Source organism: Zosterops lateralis (genome assembly GCF_965231275.1).
Source record: "Zosterops lateralis genome assembly, chromosome: W".
In the NCBI taxonomy this organism is placed as follows: Eukaryota; Metazoa; Chordata; class Aves; order Passeriformes; family Zosteropidae; genus Zosterops; species Zosterops lateralis.
The window spans coordinates 22,509,235-22,527,351 of NC_139801.1; the positions used below are offsets into that span (position 1 = coordinate 22,509,235).

Consider the following 18,117-nt stretch of genomic DNA (forward strand, 5'->3'; position numbering starts at 1 on the left):
ATCTGTGCTGGGTCATCTTCAGCTGGTCGGTGCCAGGAAAAGTCTTGCTGATCCTGGTCCAATCCTGCAAATTCCTGAATGAGCATTAGTTTTCTTCTGGTTTACCTCCCTGAATCACAGAATCATAGAATCTTTAAGGCTGGAAAAGACCTCTGAGATGATGGAGTCCAACCATCAACCCAGCACCACCACTATGTTCACCACTAAATCATGTCCTGAAGTGCCATACATTCTGTGAATATTCCCAGGAATGGTGACTCCACCACTTCCCTGGGCAAACCGTTCCAGTGTTTGACAACCCTTTCCATGAAGAAACTTTTCCTAATATCCAACATAAACCTTCCCCGGCGCAGCTGGAGATGACTTCCTCTCATCCTTCATGCTTGAGTGCCAGAGAAAGCAAGAGGGAAGGAGTAGTTGGTCTTTGTGGTAACATGAAACTTTCCTCCTATTCCAAAAGCTCTTTCAGCTTGACCATTCATTTTATAGGGGTCTGGTGGACACCAGTTCTTGTAGACTCAGAGGAAATATGCCCTCTTCCCTCCAGTCCAAAGTCTGGAGCTGGGAGAAACCATCAGAGGAGAAAAGGGTTCTTCGACCCAAGCTAAAATTAGGTTTCCAGGAGGATGTTTCTGCCTGCCCAAAGTCAGGGAACTTCTGTGCAGGTCTGTGAGGTAGTAAGGGTCTGTTTGGGTTACTTGTGGTTTGATCCACTTATGTTCTTCATCCTCACAAACTCCTATCAAATGTCTCTGTTATTTCATCGCCTCTGAGGCATCAGATGCATGGAAGTACCTCACTGCATAAATTGCATGGGTATTGACTGCATCTTTATTCCTTTGTTTTTCACCTTGCAGGAAAACAAAAGGATGAAGCAGTGTTTGGAGGAAGAGCTTAAATCCAGGAAGGACTTGGAGAAGCTGGTGAGAAGGTTGCTGAAGCAGACAGATGAGTATGGCAGGGAGGACACGGGGCACAAGTCATCCCTGATTGCCTGAATTCATGGAGAAGCTGCTGGCAGTGGTGTGTGACCTCAGGTGTATTTTTGGGAAGTGGAACTGGATCCTTTGCCTCTTCTTGCTTCTTATTTTGTTGGTTTGGGGTATTTTGTTACCAAAAAAAAAAAAAAGTCATAGAGAAAAATAGTTTTTCTTCCATTCAGTAAGGAGATTCAGCAGAAACAATCAATCACAACTGAACCAGTAAGCAAGCGGTCCATGATTCACAATTCATCTGCAGCAACTAATACCTCATTGTACCTGCTACTGGGAGCAAATACAAACTCTGCTAGTGATTGTTGCTCACAAAGGCTTGGGCAGCAGTTTCCTAGAAGAAGCTTAAGCACTTTTTAATGCTTTCATTCTTTCCAAAAGCACCAGTACCTATTTATTGAATGAAAACATTACTGAGGTGGCATTGAGCAGAAACCAAAAAAGCACCATGCTCCTCTTTTCAGATAATCACAACTGGGGAAGCTTTTCCCATCCATCTTCTTTTTCCCCATTAGTTGACTGTAGCGAACTAGAGCCCAGCAATACTGTGGTTCCTGTGTGGCCTTGATACTGATTAAAATGTGCAATTAACATGAAGATGTTTGAACTCCTTGGGGAAGCCAGATCTGGAGCACCTGTCAGAGCACATAGGAAGGTATTTTGCCCAGTGCTGCCTCCTTACAGCTCTGTGATTAGCACAACAGGTAACTGCTGTTCTGCCCCCCATCCCTTTTCTTATGCATGATGTAGAATTCCTACCCCCTGCTTCATTTTCACATTGAGTGTCCAGGTATCCTAGGAGATTATAATTTTGCTGTGCTTCCTCTTGCAGGACATGCTTTTCTCCATATGAAATGTAAACATTGCTTGACAACAAAAAACAACCCCGAATGTGTTGATCCCCATCTCCCTTCTGCCCACTTTATGCTCTCCATCACTCCTTCCCAAAGGCTGGGAATGTAGCCAGTGGCCACTTCTCCCCACACCACCCCACAGGGGCTTTCTGCTAGGGAAAAGGAACTTTCTCTTGAGATAAGGAAGGTATTTATGCTTTGACAAGAGCTGGAATGCTCCTGGAGCAAGGATGTGCAACACCCTCATAGATCTCTGCACAGCTCCTCAAACAGCACACAGGCAACATGCATATGTATCAGCTCTCCTTATCTTATTTGGTGTTATACCCTAGTTGAGAACTGACGCCTGCCTTCCTTCCTTCCTTCCTTCCTTCCTTCCTTCCTTCCTTCCTTCCTTCCTTCCTTCCTTCCTTCCTTCACAGCATTATAAAAATAACCTTCTGTTAATGATGTCTTATTTATCTCAAAGGGCAACATGGTCCCAGGGTGTGCAGAGGTACCATAGCTCATTACAGTCACACCATTATGTTGGTTGTGAAGGACATAACAGAGGCAATAATTACAACTCCCTCCTTGCCATTAAAACTTAGCCAGGACATTGAAAATGGTGTTTTGGGAGATGTAGACTCCAAAACATCTCAAGGAGTGTAATAAGAAACTCTCTTTAAGCTATTTCTAGGACAAAACAGAGGTCTGGCTACATTTGCCATCCCCAGAGCATCCCAGCTGGATGGCAGCTCCCCACATCCCTCCCTGGGCACACAGTTGAGTGATTTGGTCAGGAGTCAAGCCCTGCTGTGCTTGTGAATCGTTTTCCAGGAGCAGGACCTTTGCTGCACTTACTGCTGCTTGGAGAGGCCATGCCCAGACCCCTTGGTGCTGCCTGGCCCTGCTGCCTGCCACAAGCTGGGCTGGGAACTAGGCTGCTGACATGCAGAACAAATCAAGGGCCACTGACACTCCAGGGAGAGGGTGGAAATGTGTCCTCGCTGTCTCTAGGCTCAGTTGAAACCCGTGCTATGTACATATGCATGTTTGTGAGATGTAATGTGATGGAGGACACACTGGGACTTTTTGGATCAAGCATTTGTCAAGAGCTAGAAGCCAAAAAAAGACAAGAAAATAAAATAAAAAGGAAAAGAAGCCATGCCAGATGGACAGCAATGTTTCCATATTTGCTTTGTTTACAGTGCTTTGTAAATAGGTTCCAGTGAGTCTGTCTTTAGATGGATGTTGTGTCAGCTGCCTTCCAGTGTATCTTTGTCATGTAGGTTTATTTACTGTAAACTACTTATGCAAGTTCAACTTTTCTAACATGTTTTTATTTTGAACATTTTTTAAATTGACATTTTCAACAAATAAAGAAGGATAAAAGTCACTTCTTAGCCCTCGGAGCTGCTTCCTGTGTTTCTGCCATGAAAGCAAAGTCAGGGCTTGCTGTGGGCATCACTGATTTCCTCAAAATGCCATGGCAGCATCATACCTCTGATCTACTGGTGGGAATACTGGTGTGAAAGGTAATGCTGGCACTTGGACTGTTGCTCCCACCATCACCCAGACCTGCAGCAGGCCAAGGGCACCTGGTCCCAGGGCAGGAGATACATTTCCATCCCTCAAGCCCCACATGCACTCTGTTCACAAGGATGCTTTATGGAGAACAGACTGCTCTGCTGTACCAGGCAGTTGCTGTAGATAAGTGACTTCCTGCCTGTTTGAGATTTTTTTTTTTAGTTAGTGTGTGTTTTTTTCTGGCAATTAGGTGTGGTGACAGGATTTCCTTTGGTCTACCACCACTTGGACAAGACATCACCTGCAGGCTGGGGGTTTTTAGCTCTTTGGTAGAGATGTGCCACGGTCTGCGGTCTCAGCCCACAGAAGAAGTGAAGGATCGAGGGCAGGAGGCCTGGACCCTGCTCTCCTTCCCCAAATACAGCACTCAGAGTAGGAAAAAGAACAAGGGGAAAAAGGAACACTAGCCTTGGGTGCATCATGGAAAAACACTGAAGTCTGAAACTGCCAGAGGGCAGGGTTAGATGAGATATTAGAAAGAAATTCTTCCCTGTGAGGGTGGTGAAGCCCTGAGACAGGTTGCCCAGAGAAGCTGTGGCTGCCCCATCCCTGGAAGGGTTTCAGGCCGGGTTGGATGAGGCTTGGAGCAACCTGGTATATTAATATATATTTTTTTTCAGTGAGTTCAGTGTGTATTGAACCATGCAAACACCTTTCCTAGCAGATGACCATGCTGCTGCTTGTTCCTGCAACTGCTCATCCATCATCCCCTGTGCCATTCCTGCTGACGTGCCCTGCAAACTCATCACCCTCTCAACCCCTTCTTAACTCAGAAAGAACAAAAATCAATTTGGAAACAGTAAAATCCACAGCCTGAGGACTGGCATAGAGGCCTCATGTCAAGGGAAAAATCAATGTATTGACGATATTTAAACTTTCCATGTGGAGAGGAAACAGTGCCAGCTACGGCAACAGACAGGGCTGGGGGAGAAGGACACAGCTGGATGGCAGCAATTGCAAAGAATGCCCCTTCTGTCCCACCAGTGGCGGCATTTGGGCACCGTGTTAGGACTAGACCTGCAGCCTCCAGCACAACAAATCCTAAAGACTGCTCAAATCTGGAAGTTCTTCCATTTGCAAACCTGTTGGCATCCAAGATTATTTCCAAACTTTGACACTCTAAGTGTGACCTGTATAACCAAAACCCCAGGCTTGTCACATGCGTCATCTTCAAATGTTTTTAAAAATGCTGCATCAACGTCCCTGTGCCCTGATCACCTTCCCTGCAGACCAAGCTGGAGAATAGGGTTGGGAGGACCCTAATGTGCAGTGTCACCCATATGGTCCTTCTGAGCTTGGCTGTCAGGCTAGCTTTGCTCTTCAGATACCATACAAACGAGTTAATCTTTTGGGTCCAGATTTCAGACAGAGACGTAACCTTGCTTGGAAGAATGGAGTGGACTCACACTTGGTGTTACTTAGGAGGGTTTATTCAGGGCGACGGCCCAGGTGGTCAAAGCGTGAGTGGTTCCAAAGGTTCTGGCTTGCCCTTATCAACATGGGCGTTACAGATGGAAATGAAGGGGAGGGGTTTAGGTACAGGGAGGCTGGACTTCGACATGTAGGGGAAAAGGGGGTGTGAATGATACCCGAGGCCTGGCAGAGCCACCTGGCTTGGACAGCCATCAAGTACCTGGGAGTGTCCACAGATAACATACAGTGGCCTAGGCCAAGCTATCAGAGACATACAATAGGGATGGCTTGGACCTATTATGTGGCTTGATTACAGCCATTAAGGGAAACGGGGTGGGGGTGGATGAACACTTGCAGAAACTTAATACCAAAAATTACAAACATTTTAGAAAACCCAAAATGCACACTGCAACACACCCAGGTACCCCCTGCTCACCTGCACAGTCCTGTTCTCCTGGAGCTCAGGAAAAGTGCCACAGTGGACATGTCCTCACCGAGGAGAGCCAGAAGATGCTCTGCACATGTGCCTTGGAGGGAAGAAGCAGGTGGTCCTGCCACCCCTGTGCTTTCCTGGTCCTCCTCCTTGGGTAGGAGGGATCTCAGGAGAAGATGCAGCTCCAATTTTGATGGTGGTGCCCAGTGCCCCTTCCACAGGGGAGTGAAACTGTCCACAGGCAAAGGTTTCTCTGCCTGCAGAGGCAGAAGGACAGCCTGGTGAACAGAGCAGATCACCACTAGTGCCCTACCTTCTCTCTGCCTTAAAATCTGAAGTCCTCCCTCAGCCACCACTCACCCCTCTGGTGTGGAGCAATTGTCACCAAGTATGAACCCAGCCAAGGCAGTGGCACTCTGAGGAACTTGGTTGATTTTTACAGACAGGCATGGATGGAAAAAAGGGGATTCTCCAGATACAGTAGACAGTTGGGGTGGCAACATTGCCTCACCAGCAGCTACCTTGTAAAGAGAGTGCTGGGCTTACTGATTACTTTAGAGGAGATGTTCCTAAGCCTTTTTATGTTTTTCCATTAGTGTTGTTAAAAATGGGCGGAGATAATATTTTTCTCTTTAAAATGCCTTTATTAATCAGCTCTTACAAGGGTGGCTCAAGGGATCTTGCAACCGGGTTCGTCCTTGAGGAGGAGGGTCCTGGTCAGCTTTGCAGTCGGATGTTCCTGCAAAGCTGGAGAACTCTTCCCTCGCCGGGAGTCTCCAAGGAGTTCTGATTTCCGTTTGTTTGCCTCGGGGTCTCACCTTTCTTTTGGTATTTTTAGGTTACAGCGAGTTACAAAAATTGCATTAATTAGCTTTATTGATACTCTAGGGTATATACAGCTTAGTACTGGTTTTTGTGGGTTTAAATTTTACTTAGATTTATCTTTATAGGGGGTTTTTGGTGTTAAAAAGGGTCCCAGAATGCATTGGGATTTCTAATTTACATGTTTTATGGGGCTGCCCTGGGGGGGCAGGGGCTGGAGCAGCCTCATGGTGGACTGGAGTTATTTTGCAACTGGCATCAGCGAGAAGGCCGCGCTACACGGGGAGGGGGTGCCTTGGGGGTCCTGCAGTTTCGATGGGGGGGGCGCGTGTGTATGCTTTTGGCCGCTCCGCGGCGGGAGTGGTGTAGGAGCCGCGCGGGTGGGGACGGGGGCGGGCTGCCCCGTCGGCAGGGCTACGTCGGGACGGGGCAGCAGTGGGAAGGCACGGGCACGGGACGTTCCGCTTGTGCTGCAGCGCGGGAGTAGTCTTTGGGAGCGCAGGGGTTCTCCGCGCCGGGCTCAGGCTGGTTCGGCAGCTCGTGCCACGCGGCGGCAGTTTTACGGGCTCTGGGAGCCGGGCCGCACCGGCCCAAGGCAAGCGGATGCTCGGGGGGGGGGAGCGGCACGCCGGTGGCTCAGCGGCTCGGCGGCTATCCGCCGTAGCTCGGAGAGCGGGTCCTTTTGGAGCGGGTTGGGTTGGGGGCAGGCCGCCCCGTCGGCGGACCTGTGTCGGCGGCGGCGGTGGTGGCGGTGGTTTTACGGGCTCTGGGAGCCGGGCTGCGCCGGCCCGAGGCAAGCGGACACTTGGGGGGGGGGAGGCGGCACGCTGGTGGCAGCGGCGGGCTGCCCCCATCGGCAGTGCCGCGGTGGGGGTTGAGGCTGGGATGGCTTGCTTCGGTGTCTGTGCAGGTTCTCTTAAGGCGGCGGGCAGTTCACTCCGGCATCGGGGGGGGGGGCTGCGGGCGGCCTCCAGCGACCAAGCAGCCCCTCCCTCACTGCTCCCCTCAGGGGGACCACGGAGGTGGCTCTTTACTGTTACATTACAATTTAAGATTATTACATTTTAAAATATTAATACACTTATTCCATGACAATCAAGGGTTTCAACTCTTCAAATCTTTAACATTTTTAATTTTCATTTTTATCAGTGTTTGTAAGCAGATTGATGCTGGAGATATGTATGAACCCAGCTTGGCTGAAGTGACCTGAGCTATCCTACATTCCTAGGAAAGAAATGTTGATGGTAGAGTTTGGTAAACAAAGCTCTTGTGACATAACAGGGACATCAACACTGCCAGGAATGTGGGGTGTGGTGGACCTAGACACACAACACCAGTGTGTACCAAATCACTGGCTGCAAAAGAAAAAAATCTGAGAGCAAACAATAACAGCTTCAAACTTTGTTCCATTTGTGTTCTCAGGGCCCCTTGGCCCTCATTAATAAATAACAAAATATACAAATTAAGAAACAAGAAAAACAGAGAGGCAGAGGAACATAAATAAGGGGAAAAGGGAAAGGCACTTTGCTCAAGAAAGTTGGGCTGGATTTCCAGCTCAGGACAGCCCTTTCCTCACTACAGCTTGAAGATGCCAAAGTAGGTGTTGCCGTGGCTATACTTCACTTTTGTGGAGTCTGTTACATTGACAAAGACCATGTCATCTTCCCGGAGGTTGAAGACACCTCCCACACGGATGGACTGGAGTTCACAGAGGGACTTCAAGGTGCTCTGTGTCTTTTGTCCTTTCAGCAAGAGCCGGTCCTCTTCTTTGGGGATATGCAAATAAATATAGAGGGTGAAGGGTGCCAAAGACACTTCCCTGGTGCAGAAGCTGACTTGGGAGTAGATGTAGTAGAGCCCTGCTTCCTCCACCTTCAGTTTCCCCTCCTTGTTGGATATCAAGCTGTTCATGGGGCCATACATGGTCTCCTTCCACTCCAGCACTGTAGGGAGGGAGCATGGCAGGTGAGCTCAGAGGACACTTCCAGTTTGGCAGGCTGATTTGAGGGGACACCCACAGACATCTGGCCTCAAAGCCTCTGTCTGCGGGGTGCAGTTAGTGGGATACCCAGCCCAGGACACCATCCCCAGCCCAGGGGAGCAGGGGACCCTTACCCAAGGCTAGAGCAGGTTTAACTCATGTAGCTGATCTCTGGCTTTGTCAGCCTTGACTCAATATGTGAGTGGAGGAACATTTAGCTTCCTTCATCCAGCCAAGTGGAAATGCTTAAGGAGAAGGATTGCTTGTGTTTACCACAACAGACCAAACACTGTCACTTCTATTTGCTGCCTCCATGGACTTCAGTGAGACACCTTCCAAGCCCTCAGAGCACTACCAAAATATGCTGCAACTCTGCTCTTCAGGGCCTCCCATCCCAGTTTTTCCCAGTTGGGGGCTGCCTTTCCTCCAGAGTCCTTCATCCTCTCAGCCTCTGGAGATGGTGAGTCATTACCAAGGAAGAAAAATTAACATTGCACAATTGCTATCCCTGCCTGGGTGCAGAGCTGCAAGGGCTTAGCACCGTGAGTGCTGCTTCTCATTGCCAGGACCATGGCCCATGCAGATCAGGTTCTGCCATGGATTTTGGGATACTTTTGGTGCCATCAGAGTAGCTCATGTAGTTGGTGCAGATAAGCCTATACAGAGAACTGGAAGCCATGGCTGTAGAGGCTGAGCTCAGCTATGACCTCTGGAATTTGGACCTCTGCCTTCCCCAGCCTACAGACACACCTAGAAGAGCAACCAGAGGGAGCAACTCGGTTCCAAGGGGAATAATGGGTTTGACTGCTCCAGCCCAGAGACAGTGTGCCATGGGTAGTCCTGGGGGAGCCAGGCAGCCCATGGGCCCTGACCAAGCATCCCAGAGGGATGTTTCCCCACAGAGAGTTGAGCTCCAGGAAATGGCTGCTCTCTGGACCCTGCTTTATAGGCTCAACAAGTGCTTGAGTAGGGAGTTTTAAAATACAGCGAGTTTCTCACTTCTTTGATCTTATCTAACACTAAGCTTTCCACAAGTAGACCAAGCTCTGGGTGAAATCCTGCATCAGAGATGGAAAGAGCAGTTGCCAATTACTGTCAGTTACTCCAGAATTAATTCAGAAGTGCTTAGATTGCGAAATCCTTGCCAGATGGAGTGACTGACCTTGCAAGCTCATATTCACTTTGGTAATCCTTGCTGTTGTGGGAAGTCCCTCAGTTAAGGCTACACTGGGGGACAGAGCAACGAGAGCAGCCATAGTCAATACAGTGGGATGCACAAATGCAAAAGGACTCAGGTATATCTCTCAAACTTAATGTGCCCATGGCTGTGAATAATTGCAACTTGACTAAATCAGTTTGGAGCCCTATGTTGCAACTGTGAAGTCCTCAGCCAGCTCATATTGCTACCAGAACCACTATGGGTGAGAAGAGGATTAAATCAGCAGATGCAAATGCGAGCAGAGCCCTCCTGCAGCAGCCACCCCAGCAAGAGATGGCCAGGATAGCAAAAAGATCCATTTTAAGAACAAAAGAAAAGTGGGAGGTTGTTTTCCACTCATAAAAAACCCTGGAAAGATTAAGCCCTTATGGTGCATTTCTAGGAAGGCACACACAGGGCTACTGAGGACAGTTAGGATGTGTGAACCCCATGTGTCACAGGTGCACATGGCAATGTGACCACTGGAAGGTTTGCTGTGTTTTGGGGACACACTTTCATGCTAGAGTTGTTTTGTCCCTGTCCCTGCCCTTAAAGAGCCACAGGGCAGGACTGGGAATGCACACTTCTGTGTCCCTCTGGCTCCCTGGTCGAGGCAGGACTGAGTGAGTCTGTCTTACCTGAGCCTGCCTTGTTGCTCTGCTGACCTGCCAGGTGAACTGCAATTGGCTTCCTCTTCTCTGCTGCAATTTAGAAAGGCCAGTGTTATTGATGCCCTAGAACCCACTGTTTCCTCAGTGCTCCTCTGCAGGGACTGCAGCACCTCCTGCCCTTAATGTTTCTCTACAGGCCAAAACATCATCTCCAGATTCCACTCCCAACCCTGAGTGAGGCAGAATGTGGCCTCCACTCAGCAAAGACCTTCAGGTGCCTCTGAGGTGAAGCCTCTGATGGATAAAGCATGTGGAGGAGATGGTGTCACCTTGCCTGCCATTGGAACTGGACCTGGGCATGCCCACACCTCACCTGCCACAGATGTCTCATTCTTGTGTGTCAAATGGGGATGCTCATAGTACTCAGGACCTGCAATGTAAAAAGGCCACAGATTTAATTTTGGGTTCAATTTCAACAACTTCAGACTGTCTACTCTGGCCCCAGAACAGCCTGCCCTGGGGAGACAGCCATGCCCAGTGTTCCCCTCTGCCAGCCCACACTGAGCTCAGTCCTACCCACATGGGGATGCTCCAAACCCCAACCCATCCCCTGCCTCCACACCATGCCCTGAAAAACTCCTGGGCTGTTGAAGGAAACCCCTTCCCAGGCCAAGGAACTCCTCCTGCCCCAGCAGCCATGTGTGCACTGGTTACACCATGAAACTCACCTTTCTGCATTTCAAACTTGGGCTGCTCCTTGAGGGGCCTGTCCTGTTACAACAGCAAAAATATATGGTATTTTTCAAAGTCAATGATTTTGAAAGCTTCTATATAAAAGATGCTCTGATCACTGCTGGGGTTGGTGATATTTGGCTTCAACAGCCCTGTCAGCTCTTGACAGAGGATACTCAAAAACAGAGAGCCCCTCTTGTACCTTCCCCAGCTTCACACATGACCACGGGCTGTTTGCAGCAGGGAGTTTGTAGGGTTTATGGTCTTAGGTTGTATTCAATTAAAATTATGGGTAAACTTTATTGAAAACAATAAGATAAACAAACAAAAATCTCCTTTTCACGTGGGAGAGCCATGCTGCAAGTGCTGCCAATGCACATCCCTGCCCTGCAGTTGGGGTTTTCAGGACTGCTGAGCACAGCCTACCTCAGACATAATTTTTGGTGGTCTGTTGGGTACTGTTGCAAACCTGAAGGTTTAGCTGAGGCAGGTTTAGCTGAGGCATTTGTTGTCATCAAGCAGTGACAATGAGGAAATGTTCCTCTCCTGTCTACTCTGGCCAGCACAGCCACTCCTAAGCAGTGAATTAAGGGGTGAACAGGATTAGAGCACCTCATCCCTGGCTCTGCATTCCTCAGCCACTCCAGGAGGATTATGTTGCTCTAATTCGGAACCACGGTAGAAACGACACACAGACTCTCAGGCTTGTTAGCAAGTGAGAGTGATCTTTACTCTTTGAAATCTTCTTTTATAGACAGTTCCGATGGAATAAAACTTCATTGGACAGCAAACCAACACATCACCATCATTGGACAGTTAGGAACAACACCCCTCAATCATTCCTTGCAAGTAAACAACAGGGAGACAAACAACACCTGCAAGGGTTGTTTTACTTTCTCCAAGGACTGTTTGAACTCCTCCTCACAATTTCTCAGGCCACAATACCTCAGGCCAGTATGAGAAATTTGTGTGACTTAGTTTCACACAGACACTGTGCTGCTGCCTGATTTCTCGCATTCAGCATCCACAGTATGTTGCTATGCAAATTGGCTCTTCTGCATCCAAATGTGAGGAGCCACTGCTCCTATGAGAGATGCCATCCCTGAGTCCATGGGGTGGCAATTTGCACAGCACCCTCATGCTCCTCCTCACTGGTTGGCAGGAGCTCTGTTTCCTGGCCTAAGCCTTGCACTGTCATTGACACCTGGGCAAAGTGGGTGGAAAAGTGTTCCCAGTGGCAGGTGGCCATGAGCATCCCCACAGCCACCCAGCACAGGACTGGAGCAAGGTGCCAGACAGCAGAAAAATCTATTATTTTCAGACTGGAATCAGGGAGCAGAGCCAAGGTGGCTTCAGTTCCATCCTACCCACCACAAGCCCCAAACATACCATGGCATGTTGCAGCTGGATGTGCTCTGATCAAGAGCATTTTAGAAAAAAAAATCAATGAGAAGATATTTCAATGATATCAATAAAGTGTAAAAAGAATGCAGTATAAAAAAGGGCATGTGCTATATAGCCCTAAAGTAAAGGGCACCCATGGTTAGAAAAAAAAAGCTTGAGGTGAAGCTCTGTGTGTGACTGGGAGCCCCTCTCCCCCTTCAGTGGCATCTTTATCCACTCAACACCATGTACCTTGCACTGGATGTTCTGGAAGCCCTTTATAATCTTTTCACAGTCCAATAATGTCGACTTCTGACCTTCTGCTGTCTGACACTTCTGTACTTTCTTCAGGAAGATGTAATCTTCATTTAAGCTCAACACCTCTTCTATCTGCCAACAGGAGAGAAGGGAGGGTCAATGGGATGTTAGTAGAAAACCTGCAACAGCCATGCTGCATTTCTGCCAGCAATAAATCCAGCCTGGGAAGCTCAGAGTCAGATGTTCAGCACTGGGATGAGGTGGGCAGACAAACTGTGGGCAGCAAGAGCTCCCACCAGACACCTAGCACAGCATCTGTGCCCTCATCCACTGGGAATTGAACCCATGGGGCTCACCCTGACTAACAATGCTAGGTGAGAGGAAGATTGCTCAGGATCTATTTTCTATCACCTTGATAATTAATTTAAATATCCATCTCTGACTTTTCCTAAAGGCACAGAAATCCCAGTGGGTGGCTCAGGGGCTTGGGCTTTTCAGCTCCTTCCCCAATGGCCTCAGCAGGCAGCTGGGATGCTCACTCAGCCCCTCACTGCCCAGTCCACACAGAGGGGGTTTAAGTTTTTTCTGCTCAGTTATTGGCTAAAAGCATTGCCAGCAAAACAAAACAACATGTGGGTTGGGGTTGAATTGTGCCAAGATCTTCAGATAAAAAAAAATAAATCAGAAAGCCAATAAGAAAATAATTAAATGCATCCAAATACTGATCTTTAAATTTACACCTGTTTGGTTTTTTGCTGGTTTTTTGTTCCTTGTAAAAAGCCAACATTCAGTTAAATGGTAAAGAGAAAGTGCAGCTGGACATGAGAGCACACAGCCGGGCAGAGAACTCAGCACAGGCAGCACTAGGATGTGGAGGGTCAGATTTGAAGCCCTGCCACAAACTCTGAAGGCAACTGAAATCCTCTTGCCACCTGTAAATGCATTTCAGCTGCCCCTGATCCTCGGCCATGTCTCCCCTGCAGTCACATTTCTCTCTGCCAGAGACCCTCTACACACTCCTACAGGACAGCCTGCAACCTCCATGCAGTGAAGTCCCCTTCCAGCCCTCTGATATTAAAGCCCCCCAGGTCAACATTGCTCTCCACCCTTGTAGATCAGAAACCACACACTTAAATTTCAATTTAAGTTGAAATGACACATGTAAAAATCAATAACATCCACTGTATCAGTGTATCTGGTAAGAAAAATGCATTCTGGATTTTAGGCACATATTTCTTTAGCTGGCAGTCGTTTCTGACTTGAAGGAAAGTAGCTTTAGATTGGTGATTTTAGGCATCATGCAGTGCAGCTGCAGCTATACCAACCTCAAAAACAGCTTTCTAGACTTTAACTTTTTGGTAAATATTTTTCCAAGTATGGGACAGGATCACTGGTACCGTGTACCTTCAAAAACTGAGGAAGTACTAAGGTCCAGTCTTTTCTTCCCTAAACTGAAAGACAGCATCTGAAGGGAGATTTTGGTAAAATCACTGAAACACTAAAAGAAAATTTCATTTCTGGACCTTTCATCCTCTCAGTGAGTGTCACAATGCTAATAAGTGCTACAAAATCAGAAAAACCACCACCAAGCCTAAAATAGCCACTTGCATGTCTAAACCACACCCTCTTGTCCACAGACTAGCCATCAGCTGCCAGGTTTACTCTTAATGTCTCTTCTCGATTGGTCATTCTCTTTTTGTTAGCAAGGGGAACAGATCTCTTCTCCCGCATACATCTCTGTGGCAAATTAAAGCAGAAATGAGAACATGGGTGTGATAAATGATACTGCTACCTCCATCCAGTGGTCAGCACCATTTTCCACTGTGTTCATCCTCTTGGTGAGCAGATCTCACCAGAGCTGAAGTCAAACCATGCCAGCAATCCAGCAGACAGAGACAACCTTCTCTTTCTGCTTACCTTATCCATCTTCATGTGAAGATACAAACAGAAGAGCATGGTCCCAATGGTCTGCACTACAATAAATACAGTGAGGAAGCCCATGAACATTTTCATGATGCCAGGAGATGTGCTGCTGATGGGACGGGGTGCCTCAGGGCCATAGGGTTCATTCATCCTCCGTACACGTTGTTGGGACTCCTCCAAATGTGCTGCTTGCAAGTAGCATGAGAACTGCTGTGCAAGCGCCTGCTGCTCAGGGGATACAGGCTACAGCAACCTACACTTCCTGGAAAAAACTCTTCATAGTGGGTAGGTTTGTTCACTACCATCTCCCACAACAATAGCAACAAAAAAGTTGCTTAGACTTTCTTCTCTGTTGTACTTCCATGCTTTTTCCTACTGTTCTACCAGAAACAGAGAGAGGTTCTTATTTTGTATATTCATACTTGCCCTTGAATCACTCCAAAATATTCCCTGGTGGGTTTTTTTTTACTGCTGTGGATGAAAGTTTTGTGGCAAGTTGCCTTAAAAAAAATAAAGACTGAATACAAGTACAGAGCTACTGAGCAGTACTATGGGCTGCCAGAGGCTGGGAAGCACTCAGAAATTTGATTGTTTCTCAAAGGGGAAGAATGGTTTTTTGCTTTTCATTTCCTTTAAGAGAAGGATGATTTCTACAGTGAAGATGCTTGGTTGAGGAAGGTGAGTTCTGCTGATTCTGGTTTCTGCTTTCCCTTGTGCTCCCCATGGGTGATGTCTCTGCCTGGGTAGGCTGGATGATCTGGGAGAAAGGATCATGTGTACAGACACTGTGACCCTGGTGTGGGCACAGCTTTCATGCTTCTCAGCAGACAGTGGGACTTTGGGCTTGGTGCTTAGCCATCAGTTTGGAGAGACAAGTTTTAAGCAGCTTTCTTCATACCCTAGTACCCTGCTCACCCTGTACCCAAGGGCACAAGCCATCTCATACCCTGCCCTACTTATCCCTGATACCTATATCTATGTACCTAGGCATGAAAAGGGCTGTTGGGAATGCCAGGTACTCCTGCCAGCTTCTGGCCTCCCAGCATCACTGCCATGCAACTTTGAGAAACCCATGTCCCTTCTACACCCTGACCCCTCTTGAGCTGGCTGCAGGGAGGTGAGGTCCTGCCCCCCAGCTCTTCAGCAATCCAACATTCATGAGTACATGTAACACTGCTAAAATAATATACAGTAAATACCAGGGGGTCCTCATTGCTTGCAACAGGGGACAGACCTCATTTTCTCTATGTAAAGAGAATGAATTTGGGGGGTTGTTGGGATGCAGAGGAGGGGGGCTGCAAGAATGTGTTGGAGAGGGCTGGGCGCTGGTTTGAAGGCTTCATCAATCATGTAGAGTTGTTTTGAATGTGGTGTGCTGGAGGAGATGTTCTTATCAGATGTGCACACAGGCAATACAGGGTTGGATCCTGCCAAGGCAGGAGGGTGCTGAACAGGTCCTGCTTGCCAGCAGCCCTAGGAGATGAGGGTACACAGTGCCTTTTGGGGCTGCTTAGAGCATTGGAGGATGGAGTCCAGCATCCGCTTTTGCTATCTGCCTTCTCTCCCGCATCCTGCCCTGTGTGGTTAAGGTGCTGTGAGCTGCAAATGCAAATGCTGATAACAAAGCACAAACACCTCTGCAACTGAATCAGGGTTTGACCTTAGCAGGTCACTGTGCTCCTAAATATAACATCCTAATCACAAGTGTAGGATGGCTCCAGGGTCTTTGTGGGCAGCAATTGAGTAACAGGGGCAGAGGACAGCTCGGGGCTGAGGCCCTGGCTGGTGCTTTGGAGTCATGTAAACCTTCAGCTTGCCAGGACTGTCACACCTCTGCAGTGAGAGGTAGAGCTCATCCTTTGGGAAGAGGCTGCCAGCTCTGAGGTCAGCTCCCCTTTTGCCTTCTAGAGGAGAGAGTAGCCGCTGGAGTCCCTCTCCCTGAGTGCCCGTACTCTGAGGGCTGCTCACACACCCTGACCATCCAAGGGCTGCCTTGCTGCTCAGCTCACCAGGGCTTTCCAGTATCCTCAGGAGTGTTCTCCCAGTAGCAGCAAGGAGACCCAAACAGTGCTGGAGATACATTAGTTGTGTCCCCAAAGAGGGTCTCCTCAGCATCACTGAGCTTTTGACCTGGTTCCTCGGGCTTGCAGCTCTGCTGTGCAGAGGACCAAGCCCACACAGCCTGGGGCCACTGCCAAGTGCCTGATTTTATTTCTTTTTGTCTTAAAATTGCCATAATCTTTGAAAAGGCCAAGCCTGGCCTCCTCTCATGCCTCAGGTCTGACATCAAGCTCCTGCATATTGTCCCTACCATGGCAAGTTTTCCACAGGCAGAAAGCCATTTGAAAATTCCCAATAATACCCCAGACAGCTGAGGGCCATGAGGCCACAGTGGGGAGCAGCACCAGCTCCCCAAAGTCCTCATGCTTTGCCTTAGCCCCATCACATTCACCAGCATTTTCCAGGGCTCTTTAGAGTTTCCTCTAAATTTAACAGATCTGGGGGAAGTCACTACATGTGAAACTAAATTACATGTCAAGTCATCACTTAATACTGTTCCCAAATGTGTTGGGACAGAGGCAGCCAATAACGTATGAAACCACAGCACTGAGTGTTGCAGAGAGTTTTTGCACAGCTATTCCTGAGCCCCGGCTTTCTCCAGCAGACAAAACCTTTCCTAAGACATTTGTGTATAGCCACCTGCTTCACTGAAATGAGAAGAACCTGTAGGAAATGTTGAAAAGCCCAAGCATGTCGCTGGTCCCATTGCATGCACCTTGATGAGGAGGCTGGAGTCTTGGATGGGCTGACAGGTTTGGTGAGGAGGATGGGGAAAGGCTCCAGTTTTGGGTACCCAGCACAAAACATCACCAGTTGGCCAGCTTGTGCTGCAAACCAGGAAACTGAGTTGCTCCTTGGCAGCACCCTGATAGGAGAAACCAGGTGGAAAATATGACAGTGGGATTCCTGGCAGAGGTTCAGCAGCAGCAGCTCCTCTTCAGGAAACCATTGCTCCACACCAGCAATCCAGCCCCTTGCTGCTGCAGCTGGCAGGGAGCAACCCTCAGGAGCTGTCCACTCTGCAGCACCTGGTCCTGAGGCTTCTCCAGCTCAACCTGGACCATCATGGCTGCTCTGCCAGGAGTGTTGGATCAGACAGGAGGAGCTGACCAAGCCCTGTGGCAGGAAGACCCCCAATGAGCCGTTCTGGCACCATTGCTGTTCAGAGCCAGGCAACCCAGGGACCTGCTGCAGCCTATGTGGGGTCGTTGGCCCTTTGGGACATGCTCTGTTGCCACCTCACATGGATAGTAGGGATGGGGGGGATGCATGTCCCTGACTGTTTGGCTGCTGTAGGAACATGGGGGAGAGTAGCAGAGCAGGGAACACAGTCTTAGGGAAAGTAGGTCGTGATCCAGAGATGATGGGCAAGGAAGAGAGGACCCAACACCAGAAGGAAGAGTCTGCTTTCACAGAATAATCCCAGGGAAGATGAAGTCACATCACCTGGTGACAAGCCCATCACCAAGAAACCAACTGGGTTTTCTTTCACCTCCCACCAAATTCTCTGAATGTAACCATGCCCACCCACTTGTGAACCCAAACTGGCACAGTTCCTCCACCCAGATAACCCCTATGTGAGACAATGGGAAAATGTGATCCATTGCTTGCATTCCTGTTGCCCTAGTTGTGGTATTTCCGCTGATCAGCAAATTGTCTCCATTTGTACTTGGGGTTCTGAGTTTTGTTTACTGAGAAAATATCCGGTTGCCTGCCCCTGTGATCTGTCAAAGGTTGGGAGCATCTCTGAAGGCAGCAAGATGAAAGCTGCTGAGAAGAGAGTGACTTTTTGGGGGTTTTTGGGTGCCTGCTGTGGTTTCTTGACTAGCTTTTTAAAATGTGTTGCTTGCCTCACATGCTATTTACAATTAACAAAAGCTGGGTGTT

General features: G+C 48.5%; 2 protein-coding genes across 5 annotated transcripts in view; one reads left to right on the forward strand and one right to left on the reverse strand.

Moving 5' to 3' along the window:
* Nucleotides 1-3,224, forward strand: part of LOC310922091 (rho guanine nucleotide exchange factor 6-like) — a 39,894-nt gene extending 36,670 nt beyond the window's left edge. For 3 of the 4 annotated variants that reach the window (XM_083882412.1, XM_083882413.1, XM_083882414.1), the window contains one exon: nucleotides 858-3,224. In XM_083882412.1, coding sequence (XP_083738538.1) covers nucleotides 858-998 — 141 coding nt within the window. In that variant the 3' untranslated portion in view covers nucleotides 999-3,224. The remainder of the gene's footprint in view (nucleotides 1-857) is intronic. The other variant, XR_014592291.1, reaches the window with a different exon arrangement.
* A 4,015-nt stretch (nucleotides 3,225-7,239) lies between these two features.
* On the reverse strand, nucleotides 7,240-14,386 carry LOC310922304 (CD40 ligand-like). Its single transcript, XM_083882754.1, has 6 exons — nucleotides 14,164-14,386; nucleotides 12,241-12,378; nucleotides 10,602-10,644; nucleotides 10,247-10,303; nucleotides 9,901-9,963; nucleotides 7,240-8,026 (listed from the first exon to the last, which is right to left on the reverse strand). The coding sequence occupies exons 1-6, from the start codon at nucleotides 14,317-14,319 to the stop codon at nucleotides 7,659-7,661; spliced, it is 825 nt and encodes a 274-aa protein (XP_083738880.1). The 5' UTR covers nucleotides 14,320-14,386; the 3' UTR covers nucleotides 7,240-7,658.
* Between the last annotated feature and the right edge of the window lie 3,731 nt (nucleotides 14,387-18,117).